The following is a 24305-nucleotide window of genomic DNA, read 5'->3' as shown; positions in this document are numbered from 1 at the left end:
GAAAGGCTTTTACTGAAATCTAATAGCAGAAATAGTAAGTATAAAGCATTTCCCCCAAAAAACTTGGAGTGTACTCTCCCACAAATATACAGAGTCTCTGGGAGGAAAAACAAGCATGAACTATGATAGTGAAGCATACACCTAGGGAACACGTGGCCAAGGCAACTCACAGATCTGGAACTATGGGGCTTTAATGAGCTTTTTTTCCTCCAGAAAGTCCTCATGAAGTTCACTGTGGGGTAAGGTACTGCTATCAATGATGATCAAGTCCGTCTTCCACTGGCTCCTTTCAGAGGATGAAGTCTTGTCTAGTGAGCTGGCTCAGTGGATGAGGTGGTTCAGCTTCTCTGCTGGCTCCTGGCTGGATTTGACCGTTACCAGATGAAGTCAGACAGGTGGTTCTGCAGCTGGATTGCCACACTAAGCTGTGCAGATTGACTGCTTGATGGCTGACCTCCTTACAAGATACAGTATCTTGGGAGGATAATGTGATCTGCTGCGCTCCCTGGGCTTGTTCTTCATTGGCTAATGACAGTCTTTACTTTCTCCAAACTTTGGCTTGGTCAAGTGTACAATGTTTTTTGCAGCTGGGGTATTACAATATTCTTTTCAGCACGGACTGTGTCCCTTAGCCTAGGATGAGCAGAAGCTCTTTGAATCCCTCAGAGCCTGGGCTCTGAGGTTTGGAAGCTCCAGGCAGGTGGTAGAAGAGGTCTGGATTCTTCCTATTCAGTACTCTTTCCTGGTCCAGAGTTAACTTGCCTCATTGAGGCACACTTCACCTTTACTTCTGATGATTTACCCAAATTACACTTTCCAGATTCCTGTTGGGTCTTATGTAGATTATAAGCTAGTGGAAACTCAGTCTAAATGTTATAGCCCCAACTCCTGGGTGCAAGTATGCTAAGGCTCACCCTCCTCTAGCCACTTGTTTCCTGTGGCAGTTTTAGAGTTGCTTCCTGGGTCCTTGCCCTCATTCCTTATTAGGCAATTCAGAAAATACCCTGATTTCAGCTGTCAGGACTACCACACTATCTTGCCTCATGGGTGGGTGAGTAGTTTCCTATTAGTGCATGTCAGCTTTCTATCTAAAACTCTCTATGTGTAAACCCTGGGTGACTCGGGGTGTGAGATCAAACCTTGTTGCAAGTCCAAGACCCTAGCCCATCTGTGGAGCTGAGGAAAGTAGAGAAGTGTAACCCCTTCCATTCTGTTTCCCTTTGATATCTGTCCCCCTCCCAAGGCAAGGCAGGTAGAACAGTGTTGACTTTTGGAAACAGTTTTCTTTCTGCAAGATAAATGACTGAGGAAAAAGATATGGAGGCAGTCTATATCCTAGGAGTTACTTTCACTGTTTCTGCTGGAATTTTTACATGCAGTTGAGCTATTCAGGCTTCAGGCCCTTGCTGGGGTCTTTTTGGAGTGGAGTTCTTCATTTATGAAAGCACCTCCTTTTTACCTTTCAATGACTTTATCTTTCATCTCTCCCAACTGTTTTTTTGCTTTGCTGAAATTCAAGGAGGTAGAGGACAACCCTTACATCCATATCATTTTAATTTCTCAGGATACCTTCCTCTTTCCCCACTTGGAGAGCCATCCCTTATCTCACTTATTTCTCCTCTCCACCTGTTTCTGACTACAATTCTAATAGAAATTATTATTTTTTTTGTATTTTAACCATTTGTACTAATTTAGATTATTGGACAGTCCCTTAAAAATAGGCTTTTCCTGCTTTCCCCAAGATATTTTCCTATGGGGAAAGGATGAGACAGATGGAATGTAATGGAGGGAGAAAGCCCAAAGTTGTTCTTTTCCCAAATATTATGAATGCTGACAATATTGGGGAATGAAGTAGAACTGCCATCTGCTTTGAAACTGCACCTTGAATGTGGATAAATAAATTCTGCAGGTAAACTGGGAAAAACTTTTTAAAAAAACTTCACAAAATCAATTTGAAAATATTTTTAAGAGAAAAAAAGATACTGTGTAATGTTCATTCTAAGTTTCATGCAAGTGAAATGGTTTTTCAGAATTAGGTTAACATTAAGCAATTAATATAAAATTATAGGATTTGGAGATGGAAGGATTCTGGTAGATCTTTTGGTCCTAAATGCCTTCAATGAAAAAAAAATGAGTAAATTGAGACTCCAAAAAGAAAACTTTTATCAAGGTCAAATATTACCAAGGTCATACAGTAACAAAGTAGCATATAGAAAGTAACAAATCTGGGATAAAAATTTATGGCTTCTGACTAAAAATTGAATGTGCTTTTCATTATATCAAAGTTCCCTGTGCCTTAATAATTGTTTTGCCTTTTTTATGTTTTCCTTCCTCCATTTTTCATGTGGTAACATTGGGGTTTAGGGGTGCTGAGACCCCAAAATAGCCACACGCTGGTCCTGCCTGAATGAATTCTACCCAAGCTTTACTTCAGCCAAAGAAAAAACAAGGCTTATTAAAAATTGCAAATTGCTCTATTGGCTAGACTCTTAAGGAATCAGAACATTTGTAATGCTCTAATGGAAGTGGGCCAGATTGAATCTGAGCATCTTCACGGAGGCACAGATGGATCTTATAAACGGATTGTGGAAAGGATTTAGCATTGGCCAAGTAGTCTGGGGTGATTGGAGGAGGAATCTAGGGAGAATTTTGATGGCAGTGGCGAGTAGTCTGGGGTGACTAGAGATCAGAGACCAGGAACCAAGAGATAGGATCAAGGGTAGCCTGAGGCAATCTGGAGGTAACAGATAAGGAAGACCTGGGCTAGGTTAAGGGTAGCAGAGAATTGGGTTTAACTATAATGGAAGGCCAGTTGAGGGGATTATAGCCTCAGGGAATGCCAGATCTAGTGGGAAAATTCAAGGGAGAGTTCAAGGCGGGGTTCTGCAGGGCCCATAGGCAAATGGGACCCAAATTCTTTTGGGGTAAGGGACAAAGGTCTCAGCTTGGGCCTGTGTCCCCATCATTAGTATTTTAGAAATTATGTATCATATGTAGGTGTTTTGTTTCTACTATTGGCCATATGTGCAAATCATTTTTATATTATCACACATATAAGGGACTTCTTCAATTGATCTTGATCTCACAGGTCTTTGAGATTGGAGCTGTGTTTGTCTCAGTGATGCGATATAGGCTCTGGGAGCTCCCCTTGAAATTTCTTTGAATCTTCCCACTTGATCTGGCATTTGGCCATAAGCCATAAGCTTTTCATCATCACTATGTCCAAATCTGTTACCTCGGGATTGCCTCCAGCTACTTCCCACCCTTGATCCTATTAAAATCCCATTCTCTTGGTTCCTGACCTTGGATCTCTAGTTACCCTAGTCTACTTGGCCACCCCTAGATCCCTCTCACAGTCTTTCTGTATATAAGATCTGTCTTGTCTCCACGAAGGTGTTCAGATTCAATATGGCCCTAATCACAAGGGCTCAGATTCAATCTGACCCACTAGTCCATACAAGCGTCACAAATATTCAGATTCCGTAAGAGTCTACCCCATATGGTGGATTTCTAATAAACTTTGTTTTTCTCTGGCTGAGAGAATGTTTGTGTCTAATTCATTTGGGCAGGACCCAGCGTGTCGCTATTTCAGGGTCCCAGAACCCCTAAACCTCAACAGCAGGACAACATCAATATCATATGTATGTAGGGATGGGGTGGGGTGGGGGTGGAGAGTTGAAAGCACTGGAAATAAATAAGACCAGAAGAAGGAAAATATCATGAGCATGGGAGGATGTTTCTGTAGTGCCTGTTGCAGTCTGCCAACAGCAAGGGTTTCCTTTTCTCCTGCTGCCACACTCTCATCCACTCATACCACAAGGAAGTCCCACATGATAGGAAAATGAACAATATGATACCTCTTAGAAAGATCAGGTTTCCATAAACAGGAGAACTTATAAGCAGAGACATAACTTTTTTTATATGTATTCCTAAATTAAACAAATCCTCAAGGCAAACACAAACTGAGTTCAGGCAAGATTATTCTGGAGGTTGGGGGCTGGTGATATTTGTATTCTACGTAACTAGAGTAGACCCTCCGATCTCTTCCACCTAGAATGGAAACTCTTACTATGAGCACTGATCCTGACTGCTGTCCTCTTTCCATCCTTACAAATAGCTATCACTGCATCCTACTTCTTACCTATGTAATAACTGTCAAAACCTTACATTTGTGATGTCCTATACATGCTCACCTTTTGAGGAAAAAATCCAGGAACCTGGAGGTTGCATTTATTAATTTGAATATATTATACCTGAAAGGGCATCAAAAGCCTAGAAGTAGCTGGTGGCAGGAGAAGAAAGGCACTATGCAGATAATCAAATTAATTTCACATGTGAACTGAAAAAAAAAAACAGAAGGAAATTGCTTAAGAGGCTATGAAATTCCCTCCTCACGCATCCTGGTTTGATGCTTTGAAAAGGGCATCTAAAAAAGGTGCCTCCACTTTCTGTTTGCTGTATTAACTCTCTACAGTCTGGCACTTTCTCTCACCATTCATTTCAAACTTCACCCTCCAAAGTTACTAAGGATTCTGAATCATCAGATCTACTGGTCATTCTTCCTTTCCTCGTGGAAGCCTCTGACACTGCCAGTCACCCTATTTTCCTTGATATTCTCTTTTCACTTTACTTTTAGGATACTGCTCTCTACTGGTTCTCTTCTTACCTATCTATTCCTTTTGTCTCCTTTATTGGGTCTTTGTCCAAGTTATTCCTGCTATTTTCCCTTCTCCTTCTGTGCTGTTTCACTTGCTGATGTTTGCTTTCCTTGCATTTGAGCTTCATCTTTATGCTGAAGCTTCTCAAATCTGCTTATCTCTAACCTCTCTGCTGACCAGTCTTGCATCTCCAACTGCCTATTGGACATCTCAAATTGGATATCCCAAAGACATCTGAAACTTTGCATGTCCAAAATGGAACTCATTATCTTTTCCCCCAAATCCTTCCCTGTTACTGTTGAGGGTACTGCCATCCTCTCAGTCATCCAGGCTCATAACTTGGGTGTCATCCTCAACTCCTCTCTCACTTCCCACATCCAATCTGTTGTCAAGTCCTGTCAATGTTACCTTAGTGACATCTCCCTATGCACTCTTTTCTCTTTTTTAATATTGCTACCACCCTGGACTTCACATCTGCACTATTGCAATAACCTCCTGGTTGGCCTCCCTTCCACTAAAGTCTCTCCACTTTAGTCTATCCTCCACTCAACTGTCAAAGTGATCTTCCTAGGTTTGACTGTGTCACTCCCTTAACTCTAGTGGCTTCCTATCATCTGTAGAATCAAATATTAAATCCTTTATTTGGCATTCAAAGACATTTATAACCTTTCTCTTCCCTTCCCTTTTCACCTTTTCACTTTTTTTACACCTCGTACCCTTTCATGTACCCTGCAATCCAGTGAAATCGGCCTCCTTAATGTTCCTAGAACAAGATACTCTATTTCCAGAATGAACATTTTCATTGACCATCTCCCGTACCTAGAATGTTCTTCTTCCTCATATGTGCCTCCTGACTTCCTTCAAGTCCCAGCTAAAATTCCACTTTCTACAGGAAGGCTTTCCCAATGCCCCTATAATATTCTAGTGCCTTCCCCCTATTATCTCCAATTTATCCTGTTAATACCTTGTTTTAATATAGACTTTTGTTTTGTTTTCATGGTACATATTACCTCTCTCATTAGACTGTGAGCTCTTTGAGAGTGGGGACTATCTTTTGCCCTTCTTCATATTCTCAGTTCTTGGTATAGTGCCTGGCACATAGTAGGTACTTAATAAATGTTTATTTGGCCTCAAATACTCAGTAGTTATGTATAAGTCACTTAACCTTGACTGCCTCCAAAAAAATTTGTTGACTGACTAGTTTTATCAGCTAATTTATAATACCTTTTTTTACTGATCCTAAAAATAATTATAATATCTCAGTTATTGGGGCAGGACATGAACTCTTCTCTCCTTGTAGCTGTTTTAGGTTCTCTGGAGAGGTATAACTAAATTTCAATTATTTCTAGCCTTGAAATTTGTATCTATAATTGAAATACACTGTTCTTGTGGAGAATATGGAGAGATATGGATTCAATGATAGTATAGTCTGATGGATTCAGACTTGGTTGTATGGTTGTACTCAAAAAGTTACTATGGGTCAATGTGGCAAGTATCAATGATTTGGATAAAGTCATTGGTGAGTCATTATGCTTATTAAATTTGCAGATGTAACAAGCCTGGGAGTGTTAGGGAATGAGCTGGATCACAAGAATCAGGATCCAAAAGGATCCTGACAAACTAAAGCATTGGGCTGAATATAACTGGATGAGATTCAATAGGGAAACTTGTATTTCAATACCAAAAAATCCCTGTCACAAGTGTAAGATGGAGGAGGTATGAATAGGCAGTAGTTAGTCTAAAAAAAGACCTGTGGGTTGTAGTGGATTGCAAGTTCCATGTGATTCAGGAATATAATGCAGTAGTCAAAAAAGCTAATGCAGTCTTGGGCTGTGTCAAGAGAGGCATAGCATCTAGGAAAGGGGAAGTGATAATTCCACTATACTCTATTGTCTTCAGACCTTGTAGGGACTTTGTGTTCAGTTCTGGGCACCACAAGTTAAGGACAATAATAAATGCTGAAGGGTCTTCAGTCCATGACATGAGGATCAGTTACAGGAACTGAGAATGTTTGGCTTGGAGAAACGAAGGTATGGCAGCTACTTCAAGTATTTAAAGGACTCTAATGTGGAAGAACTCTAAAGGTTCTAGGATTTTTCTAAGGGTTTGGAGTATTTCTACTCTAAGGCCATTTGCTTGAGCCTTCCCCATTTCAAGTGAGGGTTCCCCCCCTTGTTAGTCACCAGTGAGTTACTTCCCAGTTCCATTAGCTTTTTAAAAATTGTTTATTTAACTTTTAATATTCATTTTCACAAAATTTTGGGTTCCAAATTTTCTCCCCTTTTGTCCCCTCCCCCCACCCCAAAACACCAAGCATTCTAATTGCCCCTATCACAAATCTGCCATCTCTTCTATCATCCCTCTCTGCCCTTGTCTCCATCTTCTCTTTTGTCCTGTAGGGTCAAATAACTTTCTATATCCCTTTGCCTGTATTTCTTGTTTCCTAGTAGCAAGAACAGTACTCGACAGTTGTTCCTAAAACTTTGAGTTCCAACTTCTCTTCCTCCCTCCCTCCCCACCCCTTCCCTTTGAATGGCAAGCAATTCAATATAGGCCATATCTGTGTAGCTTTGCAAATGACTTCCATAATAGTCGTGTTGTATAAGACTAACTATATTTCCCTCCATCCTATCCTGTCCCCCATTACTTCTATTCTCTCTTTTGATCCTGTCCCTCCCCATGAGTTTTGACCTCAAATTGCTCCCTCTTCCCCATGCCCTCCCTTCCATCATCCCCCCCACCCTGCTTATCCCCTTATCCCCCACTTTCCTGTATTGTAAGATAGGTTTTTATGCCAAAATGAGTGTGCATTTTATTCCTTCCTTTAGTGGAATGTGATGAGAGTAAACTTCATGTTTTTCCCTCACCTCCCCTCTTTTTCCCTCCACTAAAAAGTCTTTTGCTTGCCTCTTTTATGAGAGATAATTTGCCCCATTCAATTTCTCCCTTTCTCCTCCCAATATATTTCTCTCTCACTGCTTCATTTCATTTTTTTTAAGATATGATCCCATCCTCTTCAATTCACTCTGTGCACTCTGTCTCTATGTGTGTGTGTGTGTGCGTGTACATGTGTGTGTGTGTAACCCTACCCAGTACCCAGATACTGAAAAGTTTCAAGAGTTACAAATATTGTCTTTCCATGTAGGAATGTAAACAGTTCAACTTTAATAAGTCCCTTATGACTTCTCTTTGCTGTTTACCTTTTCATGCTTCTCTTCATTCTTGTGTTTGAAAGTCAAATTTTCTTTTCAGCTCTGGTCTTTTCATCAAGAATGCTTGAAAGTCCTCTATTTCATTGAAAGACCATTTTTTCCCCTGAAGTATTATACTCAGTTTTTCTGGGTAGGTGATTCTTGGTTTTACTCCTAGTTCCTTTGACTTCTGGAATATCATATTCCACGCCCTTCGATCCCTCAATGTAGAAGTTGCTAGATCTTGTGTTATCCTGATTGTATTTCCACAATACTTGAATTGTTTCTTTCTAGCTGCTTGCAATATTTTCTCCTTGACCTGGGAACTCTGGAATTTGGCCACAATGTTCCTAGGAGTTTCTCTTTTTGGATCTCTTTCAGGCGGTGATTGGTGGATTGCTTGAAGATTTATTTTGCCCTCTGGTTCTAGAATCTCAGGGTAGTTTTCCTTGATAATTTCATGAAAGATGATGTCTAGGCTCTTTTTTTGATCATGGCTTTCAGGTAGTTTCCATAATTTTTAAATTGTCTCTCCTGGATCTATTTTCCAGGTCAGTTGTTTTTCCAATGAGATATTTCACATTATCTTCCATTTTTTCATTCTTTTGGTTTTGTTTTGTGATTTCTTGGTTTCTCATAAAGTTATTGGCCTCCATCTGTTCCATTCTAATTTTGAAAGAACTATTTTCTTCAGTGAGCTTTTGAATCTCCTTTTCCATTTGGCTAATTCTGCTTTTGAAAGCATTCTTCTCCTCATTGGCTTTTTGAACCTCTTTTGCCAATTGAGTTAGCCTATTTTTCAAGGTGTTATTTTCTTCAGCATTTTTTTGGGTCTCCTTTAGCAGGGTGTTTACTTGTTTTTCATACTTCGCTTGCATGTCTCTCATTGCTCTTCCCAGTTTTTCCTTCACCTCTCTAACTTGATTTTCAAAATCCTTTTTGAGCTCTTCCATGGCCTGAGTGGGCTGGGATACAGAAGCCTTGACTTCTGTGTCTTTCCCTGATGGTAAGCATTGTTCCTCCTCATCAGAGAGGAAGGGAGGAAATGCCTATTCACCAAGAAGGTAACCTTCTATAGTCTTATTTTTTTTCCCTTTTCTGGGCATTTTCCCAGCCAGTGACTTGACTTCTGAGTATTCTCTTCACACCCACTTTGCCTCCAGATCTGCCCAGCCAGCACTTGGGGTCTGAGATTCAAATGCTGCTCCCTAGCCTCAGGGCTTTGGGCGGGGGCAGGGCTGCTATTCAGTGTGAGATTAAGTTTAGGTGCTCAGGGTGGGGGCAGGGCCGCCTGACAGGCTCAGTTCCCTCAGGGAGTTTGGGGAGACTTTCAACAATGGATCCGAGCTCCTGCCTGCTTGGGGAGCCCTGGTCTGCTCCCACCTCTGCTGCTGCCTCCCGAGGGGGCCTGAGTTATGGGGGCACCCCACTCCCCTCTCGGCAAGCCGAGAAGACCCTCTCACCAACCTTTGGGGCCTGTGGGTGGAGGGACCTGTGCAGCCGCTGGAGATTCCATCCCTGAAGCCCACTCAGATCTGCTCCTCTCGGTGCCGAGTGGGCAAGGCAAGGCTGGGCTCGGTTCCTGGTCCGGGGGCGACAGACCTTTTGCGAGAGGTTTTCAGGGCTCTCTGGAACAGAAATCTCCTCTGCTCCATTGTTCTGTGGCTTCTGCTGCTCCAGAATTTGTTGGGAGTTCTCCTTTACAGATATTTTATGGGCTGTGGGTTTGGAGCTAGTGTATGTGTGTCTTTCTACTCCGCCATCTTGGCTCCGCCCCCTCCATTAGCTTTTACAAAGGAATATTTACTTCAAAAATATAGAAAGAATAAAAATACAAACATTTCCCTGAGACCAGTTAAAGAATGTCCATGAATGCTCTAAAATCTCTCCAAGACCCTTCCTTCACACATCATTACAACTCTTAGAAGCAACCTCTTGGGCTTCTTTTACATGGAGAAATGGACCAGCTATACATGCTGATATAGTCAAGCACATACTTGCACTTATACAGATTGAACCACTTGGTTAGTTCCCACAATGCCTGTTAAATTCTTCCCTTTTTTTGATGTTGCTTGAGGGGGTATTTTGAACATGTCCACATCTCCAATTCAGACCAGTCCTCTAGGATCCCAAGAAGACATAAACGTCCTTTCATTTTCTCCCCAGTGCCATACAGCAAAGAGTTTCACACCAATCAGCAAGACATGGTCTAATGCTGTTCCACATTTACAGGCAAAAATCACAGTTGCCCCCAAATAAAAAATTATTGAGATTCAACAAGAACATTTTAGAAAAATTACCAAAGATTACTGCTTGCTTAGTACTCAATAAGTACCTTTTGGTAAGACAGATAGCACTAGCACACAGGCAGGCTGTTGACACAGGTTCGTTCTTGATCTGGTCATACAGGAAAGACATTAAGACAGCTTCTAGGGTTAGTAATCCTATTTTATCCTAGTCTAGTCTTCTCACAAAGGTTGCTGATAATGGGAGCACCAACTCCTACAGCATTCCCTAATCATCTCTCTTGCAGGGACATGGCGAGAAGTCCCTTACTTCTACTACCCTTACTTCTCAGTGGGGTCAATCGAGACAAGCACAGCTTCTGCACTACCCCAAATCCCCTCAAGCCTCAATGGGGGTCTGTTGAGGCAAACACAGATTCCCCCCAAGTCTTGATGGGGACCAGTCAAGGCATACACAGCATTCCAGATTGTGCATTAAACCCTAGGGGTTCCCCCACTCCTTAACCAGTGCCCACCTGATTTATAGGGCAACAGACAAAGAAGGCATTTTGCCAGCAATAATTTCCAATTAAATTACCTCATCCCTGTATTTACTGTGCAGTCACAGTAGATATTTAGATATTATTTATCATTATATAATGCTTTGCAAGCATGGTGAATATGTTTTGAACCATGAGCCTGGGAAATAGAAATTGTTATGGCTATGGATCCTCCAAAACTGAACTATAAGAAATAATAACAAAAATCTACTTTACACACCCCAAAATCCACCTTACTTACACTTTCTTAGTGCTTAAAATGGCTTTCCTCAACCCAAAGACAATAAAGAAAAGGAAAAAGACAAAGAAAATTGGCTTCCTGTGTTGGAAGGAAACCTGGACATAGCAGAGCTTCCCAAACCACATAGACAAAACCAAATTTCTGACCTAGTTGACTGGAAGTCACCCCCACATCCTTAGGTGAAAAACTAATTGTCCTTGGTGAAAACTCTTCCATGATTCCCTTAGTAAAAAGGCCATCCATCCAGGATTCAGACAAATATGTCTAACTTTTCCTTTCTACACAGGGTACACTAAAATTTCTCTAGGGATCCTGGGGCCATAGACAATTTTCTCAGAGGTCCAGGAAGATTTCCTCTGGGTTCTTCTAAAGAGCATCCCAAATATTCCAAAATGGATCTCTGCCACTGTGAGGGCAATCCTGTTGTTTCCCCTTCGTTCTTGAAGATGACCCTAATTTCAGGAAGGTGATACCATGACTTGCTAGTGAATTGGATTCCAGAGCCATCTGGACCCAGTGGCAAGATGTATAGATCAGGACTACTGGAGACAGTCCTGGATGCAATGGGAGATCTTGGCATTTTTAAGCTAAGGTTCTTTTCCAGGTCTCATTTTGAGTGAGGCAATGTCCATTCAGTTGGCCATGATTAAGGCTAGATAAGAAATGAAGCAAAGAACGGCCCTTTTACCTAATCAAAAAAAAAAAAAATCATCAGTCTGGAGGGGAAGACCCTCAGGGTTTCCGGCCAAAACAAAAACAACTGCTACTTACATTCACTCTGAGCCATCAGGGCCTAGACAATGACAAGTTGGGTTTGGGCTGGGACTTAATTGTTGGCCAATCTGTGAGAGCCAGAGTGATTTGGGTTTAAGGGTGGGTCCTTAAAAAAGAAATATAGCTGGTAAACCCCTAGATATCTTAGGAGGTTTCAGTGATCAAAATATACACTCCTTTGGGCAGAGCACCAGCAGGTAAGGATGTGATACTCTATGTGGACAGAGGGAGAGGAAGGAGGAGAAAAGAGGTAAGTGGAAGGGAGGGGAAGAGAGCAGAGAAGCTGCTTGGTCCAACTGCCAGGACAATCCTGTCAGAATTCCAGACTCACCCAATAACAGAACAAATAAGCTTACTAATTAAGCTAAGGGTTGATAGTTCTCTACCCAACTTCATGGTACATGGTACATGGTAAATCCACCAGGAATAGAAACTCATTCACATGGAATGCTGCAGCATATTTCCACAACTCTTGTCAAGTAGGTAGAGTAATATTGTTGTTCCCTTTTTAAAGATGATGGACCTGAGGCTTAGGGGGCTAAATGACTTGTGCCCTCCCTCCCCAGGTCATGCAGTAGTAGAGATAAGACTCCACTGCCATCTCCCTCTATAGAATGTGATACTAGTAAGTGTCCTATTTCAGTTTAATCATTAATTTCAATTCTTGTCTCCCATACTTGTTTATAAGAGTTGCTCCTGAACTTGGTTAATTAATAAACTGGAATTGGGGGAACTTAGAAGTCCCTTTCACAGCATGAAATCTATGATTCCAATTGACTTCTGAATTAATCAAGAGCTGAATGAATGAGAAATGCAAATTGAGAATTTTGTTTGTTTTTGTGGGAGAAATTTTCTCCGACCTGAGGCAATTCTAGAGTATCTTGACATTGAAGACAAAAAAAGACATCTTTCCCTTCCCTTTTTATCACATTCTTTCTCTAAAATAGCAGCCTTTATTTGAGTGTCAAAATATCAAGTTACCAACTGCTAGAGGACAGACAGAATGCTTAAATTTCTTGGCATGAATCTATGATCAGTGCCCATTTTCTGGGCTTGTTTCCAAAAGGAAATGAATATTATCATGTCCTTTCTAGGCATTCCCTTTCCCTCTCTTCCCGCCCCCCATGGCTTATGGCTTTTAAAGACTAATCAGTCATTTAGAATACAAGGAAGTATGACCTTTCTTTGAACAAGATTTTCTTCTGCATTTTGAACTTTCATTTACAGCCTACACAGGAAAAGCAGGCACATTAAAAAGTCCTCTGTGATGCAAACAAAAATTCCACCTGCCCCCACATCTTGATGTTTTATATTTCCTGAGCAGTTAGCTCTTTCTTCTAATTGTATCAGCAGCTTCAAAGTGTTAAAACCCCAAATTTGGTTCTCTTGTTTGATATGGCTGATTATGAATTTCATTATGTTCACAGGTTAGCCGAGGACTACTTGAAGCATGTTCAACGAATGCCACAAGTGGGATCGTGTCTAAACAAGACATCTCAAATACTACAAAAGGTTGCTTTCTCTGTCCAAGAAGAAGTTGAAAAGGATATGGAAACATTCTTGAGTACTTTGGACATTGTTTCGGTAGATTCTGCCAGAAGAATTTTCAATAGCGTTATGGAAAAGGAATTTGAGGATGGCATCATTAACTGGGGACGTATTGTCACCATATTTGCTTTTGGGGGAATTCTCCTCAAGAAGCTTCTGAGACATAAAGCTCCACTAACTATGGGCACCCATGAAGAAATTTCTTATTTTATTGCTGAGTTCATAATGAACAATATAGCAGAGTGGATAAGACAAAATGGAGGATGGGTATGTTTTATAGAAATGTTTCTCAAAATTTTTTATTGGTAAAATAGAAAATGACAGTTTCCTTATTCTTTAATCTGCCTGGTGATTCTATCTGTTTAGCACAGTCTTTCCTAGATGGCCTATTTTACGTGTCTAGACCTTGATTAAAACTTTCTGGTACAGTTTGAGAGAATCACATTATTGTGATGCTGGAAGGGGATTGTACCAGCAGACACAGAATATATTTTATTTGTAATAATATTAAGAGACAAGACTGATACTTCAGTGACCTAAAAAAATAATTAACTGCTATATGCACCCTAAGAATTAAGGAATGATTTTATTACATAGTGCAGCGAGTAGGAAGGGCATAGAGTGAATACCAAGGGATGTTAGGGTAGCTCAGGAATTCAATGAAGAGAAAAGGGGGGAGCACACCATAAATGCTTAGGAAGACAGTAGGCAGATGCAGATCCTCAAATGTAAACTTGATTGGAATTTGAAGAACAACATAGCCCATGCAGATGGGCTGGTTTGAAGAGATACAGCACAAAGCCAGAAGACCAAGTAACCAGAAATCAGTTCAGAAGAAGGGAGTCTTAGGAAAAAGATGACACAATGTATGCTGCTTGGCTTCCTTTGGAAAGGATGTATGTATGGTGGAACATGTTGGTCCTTATATCTTAAAAGTCAAGACCTACTTAACATGTAAGGAACATGTTGCTTGCCTTGTAGCAAGCATTATTAAAATAGGGTGGGTAATATTTTATAGTTGTTCTGACCATGTAGAACACAGAACATGTTGTAGGTATCTCAATTAGCAATTATTTTTAGACATTTCTAATATTTATTTGAGACAGTTACACATTTCTGCAAATATTTAAGCTATACTCTCTAGTAATAATTTTTGTTGGTAAAAATGCATGCATTACTCTGTCTAGTACAAAATGAGCATGATGTGGAAATCTACCTGTCAGTGAGACCTTTTTTTATGAACTTCTGAGACCTTGGTAAAATTGTGATTCATGTTAATATTTCTTAAAAGACTTAGATGTGCTAGGCACCGTGTTGGCCACTATACTGAACAAGAACTGATATGATTTTCATATCAGTAAGTAATCTAAACTTAATACATGTTTTCCTTCTTTAATAAGAGGGCTACTATTTTCTTTCTTTCTTTTTTTTTTTTTTTAGTAATTGAAATACTTTCAGTTATACTTAAAATTATAACTCATACAACACCTAATTTCTCTCCAAAATATCTCTGTGAAATGACAAAAGAAAATCATATTATCTCCCAATTTTGTGTAGAAGAACAGAGAAACTGATTTGTCTCAGAGTTTAATAATTAGTAGACTCATAACAAAGTAGTCCTTTGGCTTAGTTAGAAGTTCTTTTGGTTTAGTTTTAATACATGTAATCTGTTCAACTATGATTTTGTCACACATAGTTATAAGACTATTAATGTTCTCTACTCATACATAGCACCTCTATTATTTTTTAAAATCAATCTTTAAACCTTTTTTTTTTACTTATTTATCACAATTTTGCATTTTAAACATATTCAGAAGTCACTTATTTTTCTGCCCTGTGGAAATATTTACCTTGATTTGACTGATAAGAAATTCCTTCTCATAATCAAAAACAACCTATAGGAGATTATTAGATGAGTTATAGGTATAATATATCTGTAGTCAATTCCTATTACATTTATGTATAATCAAGAAAATTCTTCAAAACAGTAACAATGAATCTACCTATCTCAGATATCTGTATCTACATATGCATGCAGTAAAAATCTTCAAGAAGCTTTTGTGTATACTAGACATAATCAATAAATGATAAAGGCAACTGATCTTTAATCTCACAGCTGACAAGAATTTGTATTTTGTTACCCACCTCATCTACTTCTTTTGAAAGGTCAACAGATTCCATTGTGTGCGTTGTTGTTCAGTCATTTTGAGTCATGTTCAACTCTGTGTGATCTCATTTGGGGTTTTCTTGGCAAAGAGACTGGAGTGGTTTGTCATTTCCTTCTCCAGTTCATTTTATAGGTGAGGAAACTGAGGCAGATAGGAATAAATGATTTGCCCAGGGTCACACTGTTAGGAAGGAGGCAACATTTGAATTCAGGTCTTCCTGACTCTTGGCCCAGTAATCTATTCACTGGACCACCCAGCTGCCCTTCCATCATGTAGAAATATGTAACATATGTGATTATATTTAAAACTGCTTTGAAATGCCATTTTGAGATTTCTAGTATGCCTATATACTAAATTATTAAAGATGACTATATTTGGAAGTCAAGTGAAAGCTACCTTTTACTTTCTCTTTCCTTTTAGGTTTTTTAACTCCATCAGTTGGTAGGACTACTCAGAAATTAATCTGGAGATTTCCTTTTGAAGGAATTTGTCCATAAATTTTCATGTGGCAAGAAGTCTGAAGTGAAAATTTCACAATAAAATGCTACTTATTCCTTTGTCCAGATGAGTTGAGACATTGTAGTGGAGCAGAGGGCATATAGGATTTGGACCTGAGGACCAAGATTCAAATTATACTTGCTTTACTTACTACAAATTTCATTTTGGGCAATTTATTAATACCCTCTTGGCCTCCTTTTACTCACATGAAGAGGTTTAACTACAGGCCCATTCATCTCTTTTAGTTCTAAATCTACGATCTTTTGAGAGTCTCAGAATGTACATGAGCCTCCGAGGCAACTCACTGTCCTTTGGTCCTGTGCTTTCAGTTGCTTCATATAATGAGCCAGACCAGGGGTGAGGAACCTGTGGCCTTGAGGCCACATCAAAGCCACAGGTTCCCCACCCCTGAGTCAGACTTTATTAGTTAGTAACCTACTTCTATAATAACTCTTCGGAGCTTTTAGCAAATGAGTCAATCTGATTCCTGTGCTCCCTGAAATCATGCATGGGAGAATCTCTTCATTCTCACACATGGGAGATGACTGGAGAAAAAATGGAAAATATGCCACTGCTAACCTAGATGTTTTTCCCCTTCCCTCAAGTTTCTGAGTTTCTTTAATTCCCACTAAAAGACTACAGCTTAATTTTTTTTTTTTTAGTTCTACAGAGGTTATACAAATAATAACATAAATATATTTGAAGACTACTTAAAATTTGATGGGTAGGGAAAAGAGGCATGTTGATCAACACTAGGATCCCTCTCTTCACCAGAATAACTTTATTTTTTTCTTTTGCTACTTTCATCTCTTGTTTCTCTTCCCCTCGGTTATTTATTATTATTTCCCCTTCTGTTTCAATGTTTTCTTGAATATCAAGGGGATTCTTTCTTTCTTTAAAAAATCCATGCCAGTAGAGTGAAAATCTCCCGTCAGTCTCCCTTTTGTGTTCCACGTGGCTTTCTCTAAGATGACATATCTCATTCATAGAATAACAGCAATGGTTCTGAACCAGGGTTAGTAGGATTCTACTTGTACTTCTCTAAAGCACCCTCCTAGCCTATTTAAGTACTAAGATGTATAGCACCAGCAGACTGTTGGGAGAACATCACTGATACCAAACAAAGTCCTTTACAAAGCTAAATATAGACAGGGAGGAGTGGAATCTTCAGAGTAAATACTGTATGAAACTCTGGAACAGACAAATGAGCCATTAAAAGAAAAATCTAAAGAAAAAAAAACTTTCATGTTTCTTTGTAAAGAATGACCACTGCATACTTTGATGGCAAACATTTAACTCAGTGGAAACTCACAGAGCACTGACTATAAAGTTTGCTTTCTTTCTGGATGTCGACATTATCTAAATGTAAGACCTCAGGTTGAATGGCTTATTTGCTTTGCTCATCATACCTCTGTGTAAAACAGAATCTGAAAATTAAAAAACCTGAACTTTAAGTTCTTCTGAATTCTAACAAACCAAATTAAAAATGTTGTGTTAAGAAATGATGGCAGATGCTTATGTTTCCAGAAGAGCACAGTCCTAGCAAAGAACTGTTAAAAAAAAATTCTCATGTAGACCCATTTAAGTGATTTCTGGAAACCTCTCAGTGAGACTATTAAACACTTTTGAGTTTAGAATACTTTTTTGGGGTTTTAGGCCCAAAAAAGTAACTGTGATTTTATTTACTTTGAGCAGTAGCTGCAGTATTTTATTTCAAACTGTGAATTAGCCTGAGGTCAATATAGTTAAATTGAGCCAATTACTCCCAGAGATACTAAAATATATGTGAACATTTTAAAAAATGTCTCTTGGAATTAATAATAGAATAGTGGCTTAAATTACCATTATTTTAGATGCTAAATTTTTGCGTTTTAAAGAGATGATATAGTAACTTCCCAGAGCAAAGGAGACAATTTCATTTCCATAATAATAGGTGACATTTGGATATTATCTTTGATTCTCAACAACTCCATGAAACTGGTGTTATCTTCATTTTATAGATAATGGAATTGAGGCTCTGGAAGGATAAATGATTCCCCTGGGATCAAATGACTGCTCTTACAGGTGTTATTCACATTCTGGTCTCTCCTGACTCCAAACAGTGTCTTACACATATCAATGTTTGTTGAATTGTGCTTTGTATTATTCCACTGAGCATGGATCCAGGGTGGATAGGCTATATATGGGAAAATGAGGAGGTTTTCTCACCCTGTGTTTAGAATATAGCAGGGTCCTTATGACACAGAGAGAAAAGGGATTATTAAATATAGTAAAAATTGGTTTATCTTTTTGCCAAATTGAAATCTCTACTAACTGTCACTTTGCCAGTAAGAGAACAAGTGATCATAAAAGCAACTTGGAGATACTACAGGATCCTAATGTGTTTATGATTATCTAAATCATCTAAAAAAATACTGAATCATGTTCATTTTCTTGAATTTTATCTCCTTAAAGTTATTGTTCAGTAATGTACCACTGTATTCGATACAGAAATCTGAGATGTACTCTGATGGAAGATATACAGATCTAGGACACAGAAAGCCTGTGTCCTAGTCCCTGTTCCCCTCCTGAGTGACCTTAGGCAAGTCACTGAACCTCTCTTTCCTCATATATAAAATCAGCACGTTGGTCTAAGGTCCTTATAATTAATCGACAAGCATTTGTGTTAGTAGTATAGAAAAAACAGTAAAACATCCCTGCTTTTTAGAACTTAACCTGAGGTCTATGAAATTTAAAAAAAAGCCCAAAACTATATTTCAATATAATTGGTTTCCTTTGTAGTTCTGTGTATTTTATTTGATGCCTTTAAAATATTACTCTTAGAAAGGGTCCAGAGTCTTCATTAGACTGCTCCAGAGGTCCAGGACAAGAGAAAGATTAAGAACCACTTGTTGATCAGTCATAGTGAGTGGAGCCATGGGGCATATATATTACCCTTTCCAGTATCAATGGTAATATTGATTTGCTATGTAGATAAGAGGATAAAGAGGTAGGAGAGGTGGTGGTAGTGAAACAGCAGGGCAGATAGCAAAATATGTAAATGGGCTAGGCCTGGTGGCCTGTTTGATAGCTAGAAGAGATTAATTACAGCTTGAGTATCTAGGTAGACATAGAGAGTTTGAAGTAAAGACTGACTCATTCCCTCTCCTATCTGGGCAGCTCCATTTCCTGGTAAGTCCTAATGCTGCACAGAGTAACTCCATCCGAGTTAGGGGAAAGGGTAACTGTTCTTGGTAGAGAGAAGCAGGAGAGAGCAAGACAGACCTCTTGGGTCCATGGACCTGAGGTTAAAAAGACTTTTTGCCCTCTAGTATTTGCAAAAGAAATTGGGTGAACTATTTACCATTTATTGGTTTATGAGAGTTTTAATGCTTTACATCATTAACTTAATCCTCACTTGTTTTGGAAATGTTTAAAAACAAAGAATTCATTTTTTTTTTTAAACAGGAAAATGGCTTCGTAAACAACTTTGAACCTAATATGGCATGGCCAAACTTCACAGATATTTCAACAAAGATCTGGGGTATATTTTCCTTTCTGAAGTATTTCTTTTCGACTGAAAAAAATTAGCCTGCATTGTGACACCAGCCTATCCTAAAGCACTGGCTAACATAAGAACTCTAGCCAAGATTTACCTCTTTAAGGCAATTTTGTGGACATGACCAGTTCTTTAAGGAATCTATGACAACTTAAAAAAAAATCACCATTTTTTTTAACAAACTGGGAGTGTATCAATAAATCTACACATTCAGACAACCTATTTTGCTTGGAGTAGAAAATTTAAGCTCTTAGTAGGTGAGCATAGCAGAATACAAGTTCTGCCTTATCACTTCAATAATACGTTCAATTGACAGGAACACATCAAGCCTTGAACATCAATATCAATGAACATTTACTGATATGTTGTTTTTGTATACTACTGTACTATATAGTGCTACAATCTTCCTTGAAGACTGAGCTGGTTACATTATTTACAAATATTTTCAATGACTCTCTAAGGATTACCAAATAAAGTTCAACTCATCTCTAGAATGCAATACCCTACACACAGATGTGTGTATGTATATGTGTGAATTTGGAAGCCATGTACATAGAAATGATATTTGAATCTACAGAAGTTGATGAGGATACTATGGGAATGATGTCCAAAGAGAAGAAACTCTAGTATGGAGTCTTGGCAGACAACCACACTTGGAGGGTGGGAGAAGGATAATCCAGCTGTAAGGTAATGCCTCTTTCTTATGTAGATATTTTATTTACTGAAAGGGGTAGATAAAGGACATTTATGTCAGAAACAGAGAGAAGCAGCTTGAGATGAAACAGAAACTTTCTGAAGAGGACCTGGGAAAACAGTCCCTCAGTGCTTGGAGATACAGTTCTGAGTAGGTCCTAACGAAAGAAGATCCCCAGAGTCACTATTTCCCAGTAGCTAACTCACATATAACTGTTTCTGGGACTTGTAAATTTATTGCTGGGAAATTCTGAGTTAAAGAACTGCTTGGGGAGCAGAAATTAATTGTATATTGATTGTGTTATATATAACAGAAATTTAAATTTTCAATTTTCCAGTCTAACATAGAATTGGGTCATAACACAAGTAGTTACTGATTTGAGACAGAAAAGACAAATATGCCAGAAATTTTATAGTAAAAGCTAAGCCATTCAAAGCTGCTGCTCTGAAACAAGCTAATTAGAGATGTAGAGGTTCTTACAGTTGAAGCTGGGGGCTCAACTGATTGGAGAAGAGCTGATGCTTGGAGCTGGAGAAAGCAAAATCCTCTAATGTTTGAAGAGTTAAATAGGAAAATATGGTCCTGTTCTCTACTTAGAGCTTTAGAGAGGGGACACCAAAAAGATCTTACCACTGTTTCAGTAGAGAGAAAGTAGCAATAAAATAGCTTTATCTAAAAGGAGAGTAAATAGGCCCAGCAATGGAATGTTTAAATTATGTAACAGGTAAAGCAAAGTTCAGGCTGTTCCCAAGACTAAACACGTAAAAGCCTACCATCCAGAGTTGCTAGGTGCCATGGTTTCTCCGTTCTCTGTGTCCACTGTTTCCCAAAGACACTTTTGTATTTGTGTGATAATGTGACCCAAGTGTACAGGTAGATTATCATGGTAAGGTTATTATTGTTTTGTCTTCTGTTATTAAATGTTTCATGATTATTATTAAGAGTTAATGGTGCCATCACGGCTAATTCAAATGGTAAGCATATTGGTAAGGGTTCAGGAGTTACAACTGTGAATAGTAGACATATGTATACCCCCATAGCAAGGTTGTCTTTAGGCCCTTGAAAATAAGTTGTAGCAATATGGTGACACTAGATAACCATTATGACCTGACAGCATAGGTGGAACTGAAAAGTGAGAGAGTCCCAGCCCAGCAGGAGAATCTTTAGAGAGTTAGTGGTCAGTACCATGCCCTGCAGGCAACACAGCTAAGGAGACTGAGCAAGTCAGAGGTAAAATAACAATCAAACTAAGAGAGAGGAGGAAAGGGTGGTCAACTACAGAGAAGTACAATGGAAACGTTGGTAACCACTGAGAGAGCAGTTTCAATAGATCAGCAAAGTCATAAGTCAATTTGCCAGGGCTGAGTCATGGGAGGTAAAGGTTCTTTCTAAGAGGTTGTTTATAAAAGAAATATCTATAAATACAGAAGGACAGTAGAGTCAAGGGAAGATTTTTATGGATTAAGAGCCTACATTATGTGCAAGAATGGGGAAGATCTACAAATATTTGTAGGCTTTGGAAAAGGAGTCAGCAGATACAAAGAGGTCAAAGATGAGGTTAAAGGAATGAAACAAAGGAGATAAGCTCAAGGGTACAAATAGAGTTAATGGCACCAACTGGGGAATCCATAAACACATTTGGTTGCATGAATATAGAGGTAGTGATGAAACTATGATTTCATGGACACAGGGAACTCTCATGTGAGGAAAATCTTTCTATCAATGCAAGTCATCGCCTTAACTGCAACTAACAGTCTTAAAAGAGTTTGTCTAAAGCAGTGTGTCAAATTCAGGCCACTAATTCATACATAATGACCAGGAAGATTTAAACAAAATTATGTAGAGTGAAACAAGCAGAACCAGGAAATCAATATGCACAATCACTGTAACGAAGTACATGGAAACAACAATAAACCAAAACTGAATGTTGTATAATTATAATGTTCAAGTTGGGCCCCAGAGAAAAGAAGAAAATGTACCTCATTTCTTTGATGAGGTAGGGATGTGTGCACAGGGATGTAAAATATTTCATAAACTATTATATGTGGCTGATGTACTGTTTCATTTTGCTAAATATTTTTAAAAACTCTTTGTTACAGGGTAACAAAGACCAAGTCTTTATAGCCCTAAGGCCTCAAACCTATAAATGTCCATTGAATTATTCATGTTCGTTACTGAGGTCAGAAGAAGCTAGATTTTTGTCCCAGTTCTGTTATTGGTTGTGCCACCATATGTTTCCTAACTTCTGTTGAGTTTTTGTGTGGTGGACTCCAGGGCTATGTCTTGGCCCCTCATTTCTTTGGGTTCAATTATTATGTCTATGCAGATGGATGTTGATCAAATTGACCTATGCAGACCTCACCTCTCTTACTATCACCATATCCAGTCCCATAACACCATTAGTCTTCCAGATAGGCCCATCTGGATATCTCAGCCATCTTAACCTCAACACATCCTAAAAGGAATACATTCCTCCCCCCAAACTTAGCCAATATTTTCAACTTTCTTATTTCTGTCAAGGGTATTACCACATTTCCAAACAGATTTGCAACCTTGGAAAAATCCTTAACTATTTCCTCTCTCCAGTTATTAATCAATTTTTCCTTTCTTACCTTTCTCCTTATGTCATTTCTACTGTAGTTCCAACCCTCATTGCTTTTCATCTTGATTAGTAACTTTCTGATTGGTCCTCCTTCAAGTCTCTACCCAGCTATCAAACTGAAATTCCTATGGCATAGATCTTGTCATGTGATCCAAGAAGCTTCAGTGGCTTCCTATGGCCCTTTAGGGCAAAATACAGACTTCTTTGGCATTTAAATCTCATCAACCTTGGCTCCAACATATTTTCCAATTACTTCCTCTTCTAGATTCTACTTTGTAGTCACACTGGACTACTCCTTTTCAGCACTACACATTCCATCTCCCACCCTGGTGATCTTTGCATAGGCTTTTCCAACCCTAGCTCTTTCCAAGGCTCAGCTCAGGAGCCACTCACTAAGAGGAATTTCTTAATTGTTCCAGTTGTTACCAACTCCTTTCTCCCACCCCCAATTATGTTTATTTGACCCCTACCTAACTGGGTACAGGGGGCTTGCCTTCACTGGCTATTTTCTTTTGTCTATCTCTAGCCCTCAGCATGGAGTCTGGCCCTTACAAAAGGCTTGCTGAATTAGTCTTCTCCTCTGTAAAATAAGGTTCTATTACCCACCTCAGGACTTTTATGGGAAAAGTAGAACCTAAATGAGGAAAGTGCCTTTACAGTTCCACCTAAACACATGCTATTATAGCTGTTCCTAAGGACAAGCAAACCCTGTGAGGCAGCTGGCCCCTTTATTTTATAGGAGAAAAACAGAAATAAGATGACCAGGGTAAGGTCACACTGTGGCAGGGGGTCTCAACACCCCATTACCAACCACCCCGCTTCATCGGAACCACGTGGGGATATTCTGACCTCGCCCAAGGTACATCATTCTCCTCATCTCTAAAGTGAGGGAGGAAGACCGGGGGGCACGTGCCAGGGGGGCACGGGGGAGGACGGGCTAGTTCATGTCCAAACAGCAGTAACCTGGACTGTTCGTTCCGTACCTGGGGAGCCCATCCTATTTGGATCCGTGCCTTCTACAGCTTAAGGAGGAGCTAGTGGCCCAGAATCCCAGGCCCGCCTGACCCTGGGCAAGTCCCTAATGCCCGCTCGGAATCCTGCGGCCCTCCCGCACCTGGCTCATCCTTCCCGCTGAGCTGGTGTAAACCAGGGATTCCTGGGCCCGACCCTTCGGTCAAGGTGTCCCTAGGATTCCCGAGGCCCGCCGGGGAGGGCGGGGCCTACTCCTGGGGGCGGGGTCTGCTCAGGGGAGGGCGGGGCGTGCTCCGGGGAGGGCGGAGCCTGCTCAGGGGGAGGTCGCTTCCGAGGTCAGGCTCAGGTGTCCCTCTCCCCAGTTGGGCCGGAGGGGTCAGGGGGGCGGGTCTGCTCCGTACTCCAACATGGCGGCCGCAGCGGCTATAAACGGAGCCAAGCACAACTTGCGAGCCGAGCTGAAGCAGCGACTACGGGCGCTCAGCGCCGAGGAACGGCTCCGTCAGTCCCGTCTGCTGACCGAGAAGGTGCGCGGGGTGAAGCGAGGGCGCGGGTGGGGAACCCTAGGGCAGCATGTAGGAAGACTCGTGCTATCTCGCGTTTGGACTCAGGCGCGCGAGCGCGCACGTAATTAGG

The 24305-nt window shown here is 40.0% G+C and overlaps 2 protein-coding genes across 2 annotated transcripts in view; both read left to right on the top strand.

Moving 5' to 3' along the window:
• Positions 1 to 12955: 12955 nt before the first annotated feature.
• Positions 12956 to 19619, top strand: BCL2A1 (BCL2 related protein A1). The gene is made up of 2 exons (XM_072618927.1): positions 12956 to 13464; positions 19311 to 19619. The coding sequence occupies exons 1-2, from the start codon at positions 13045 to 13047 to the stop codon at positions 19431 to 19433; spliced, it is 543 nt and encodes a 180-aa protein (XP_072475028.1). The 5' UTR covers positions 12956 to 13044; the 3' UTR covers positions 19434 to 19619.
• A 4356-nt stretch (positions 19620 to 23975) lies between these two features.
• MTHFS (methenyltetrahydrofolate synthetase) overlaps positions 23976 to 24305 on the top strand; it is a 104904-nt gene continuing 104574 nt past the window's right edge. The window contains exon 1 of the mRNA XM_072618916.1: positions 23976 to 24196. Coding sequence (XP_072475017.1) covers positions 24077 to 24196 — 120 coding nt within the window. The 5' untranslated portion in view covers positions 23976 to 24076. The remainder of the gene's footprint in view (positions 24197 to 24305) is intronic.

Source organism: Notamacropus eugenii, chromosome 1 (genome assembly GCF_028372415.1).
Source record: "Notamacropus eugenii isolate mMacEug1 chromosome 1, mMacEug1.pri_v2, whole genome shotgun sequence".
Lineage (NCBI taxonomy): Eukaryota > Metazoa > Chordata > Mammalia > Diprotodontia > Macropodidae > Notamacropus > Notamacropus eugenii.
This window is presented reverse-complemented; position numbering and strand designations above follow the sequence as displayed.

Bases quoted from the DNA above. Each gene is read 5' to 3' on its own strand.
- BCL2A1 (XM_072618927.1), top strand. From the start codon at position 13,045: ATGGCTGATTATGAATTTCATTATGTTCACAGGTTAGCCGAGGACTAC. The intron at 13,465-19,310 runs GTATGTTTTATA...TTTTTTAAACAG, and splicing joins TAAGACAAAATGGAGGATGG to GAAAATGGCTTCGTAAACAA.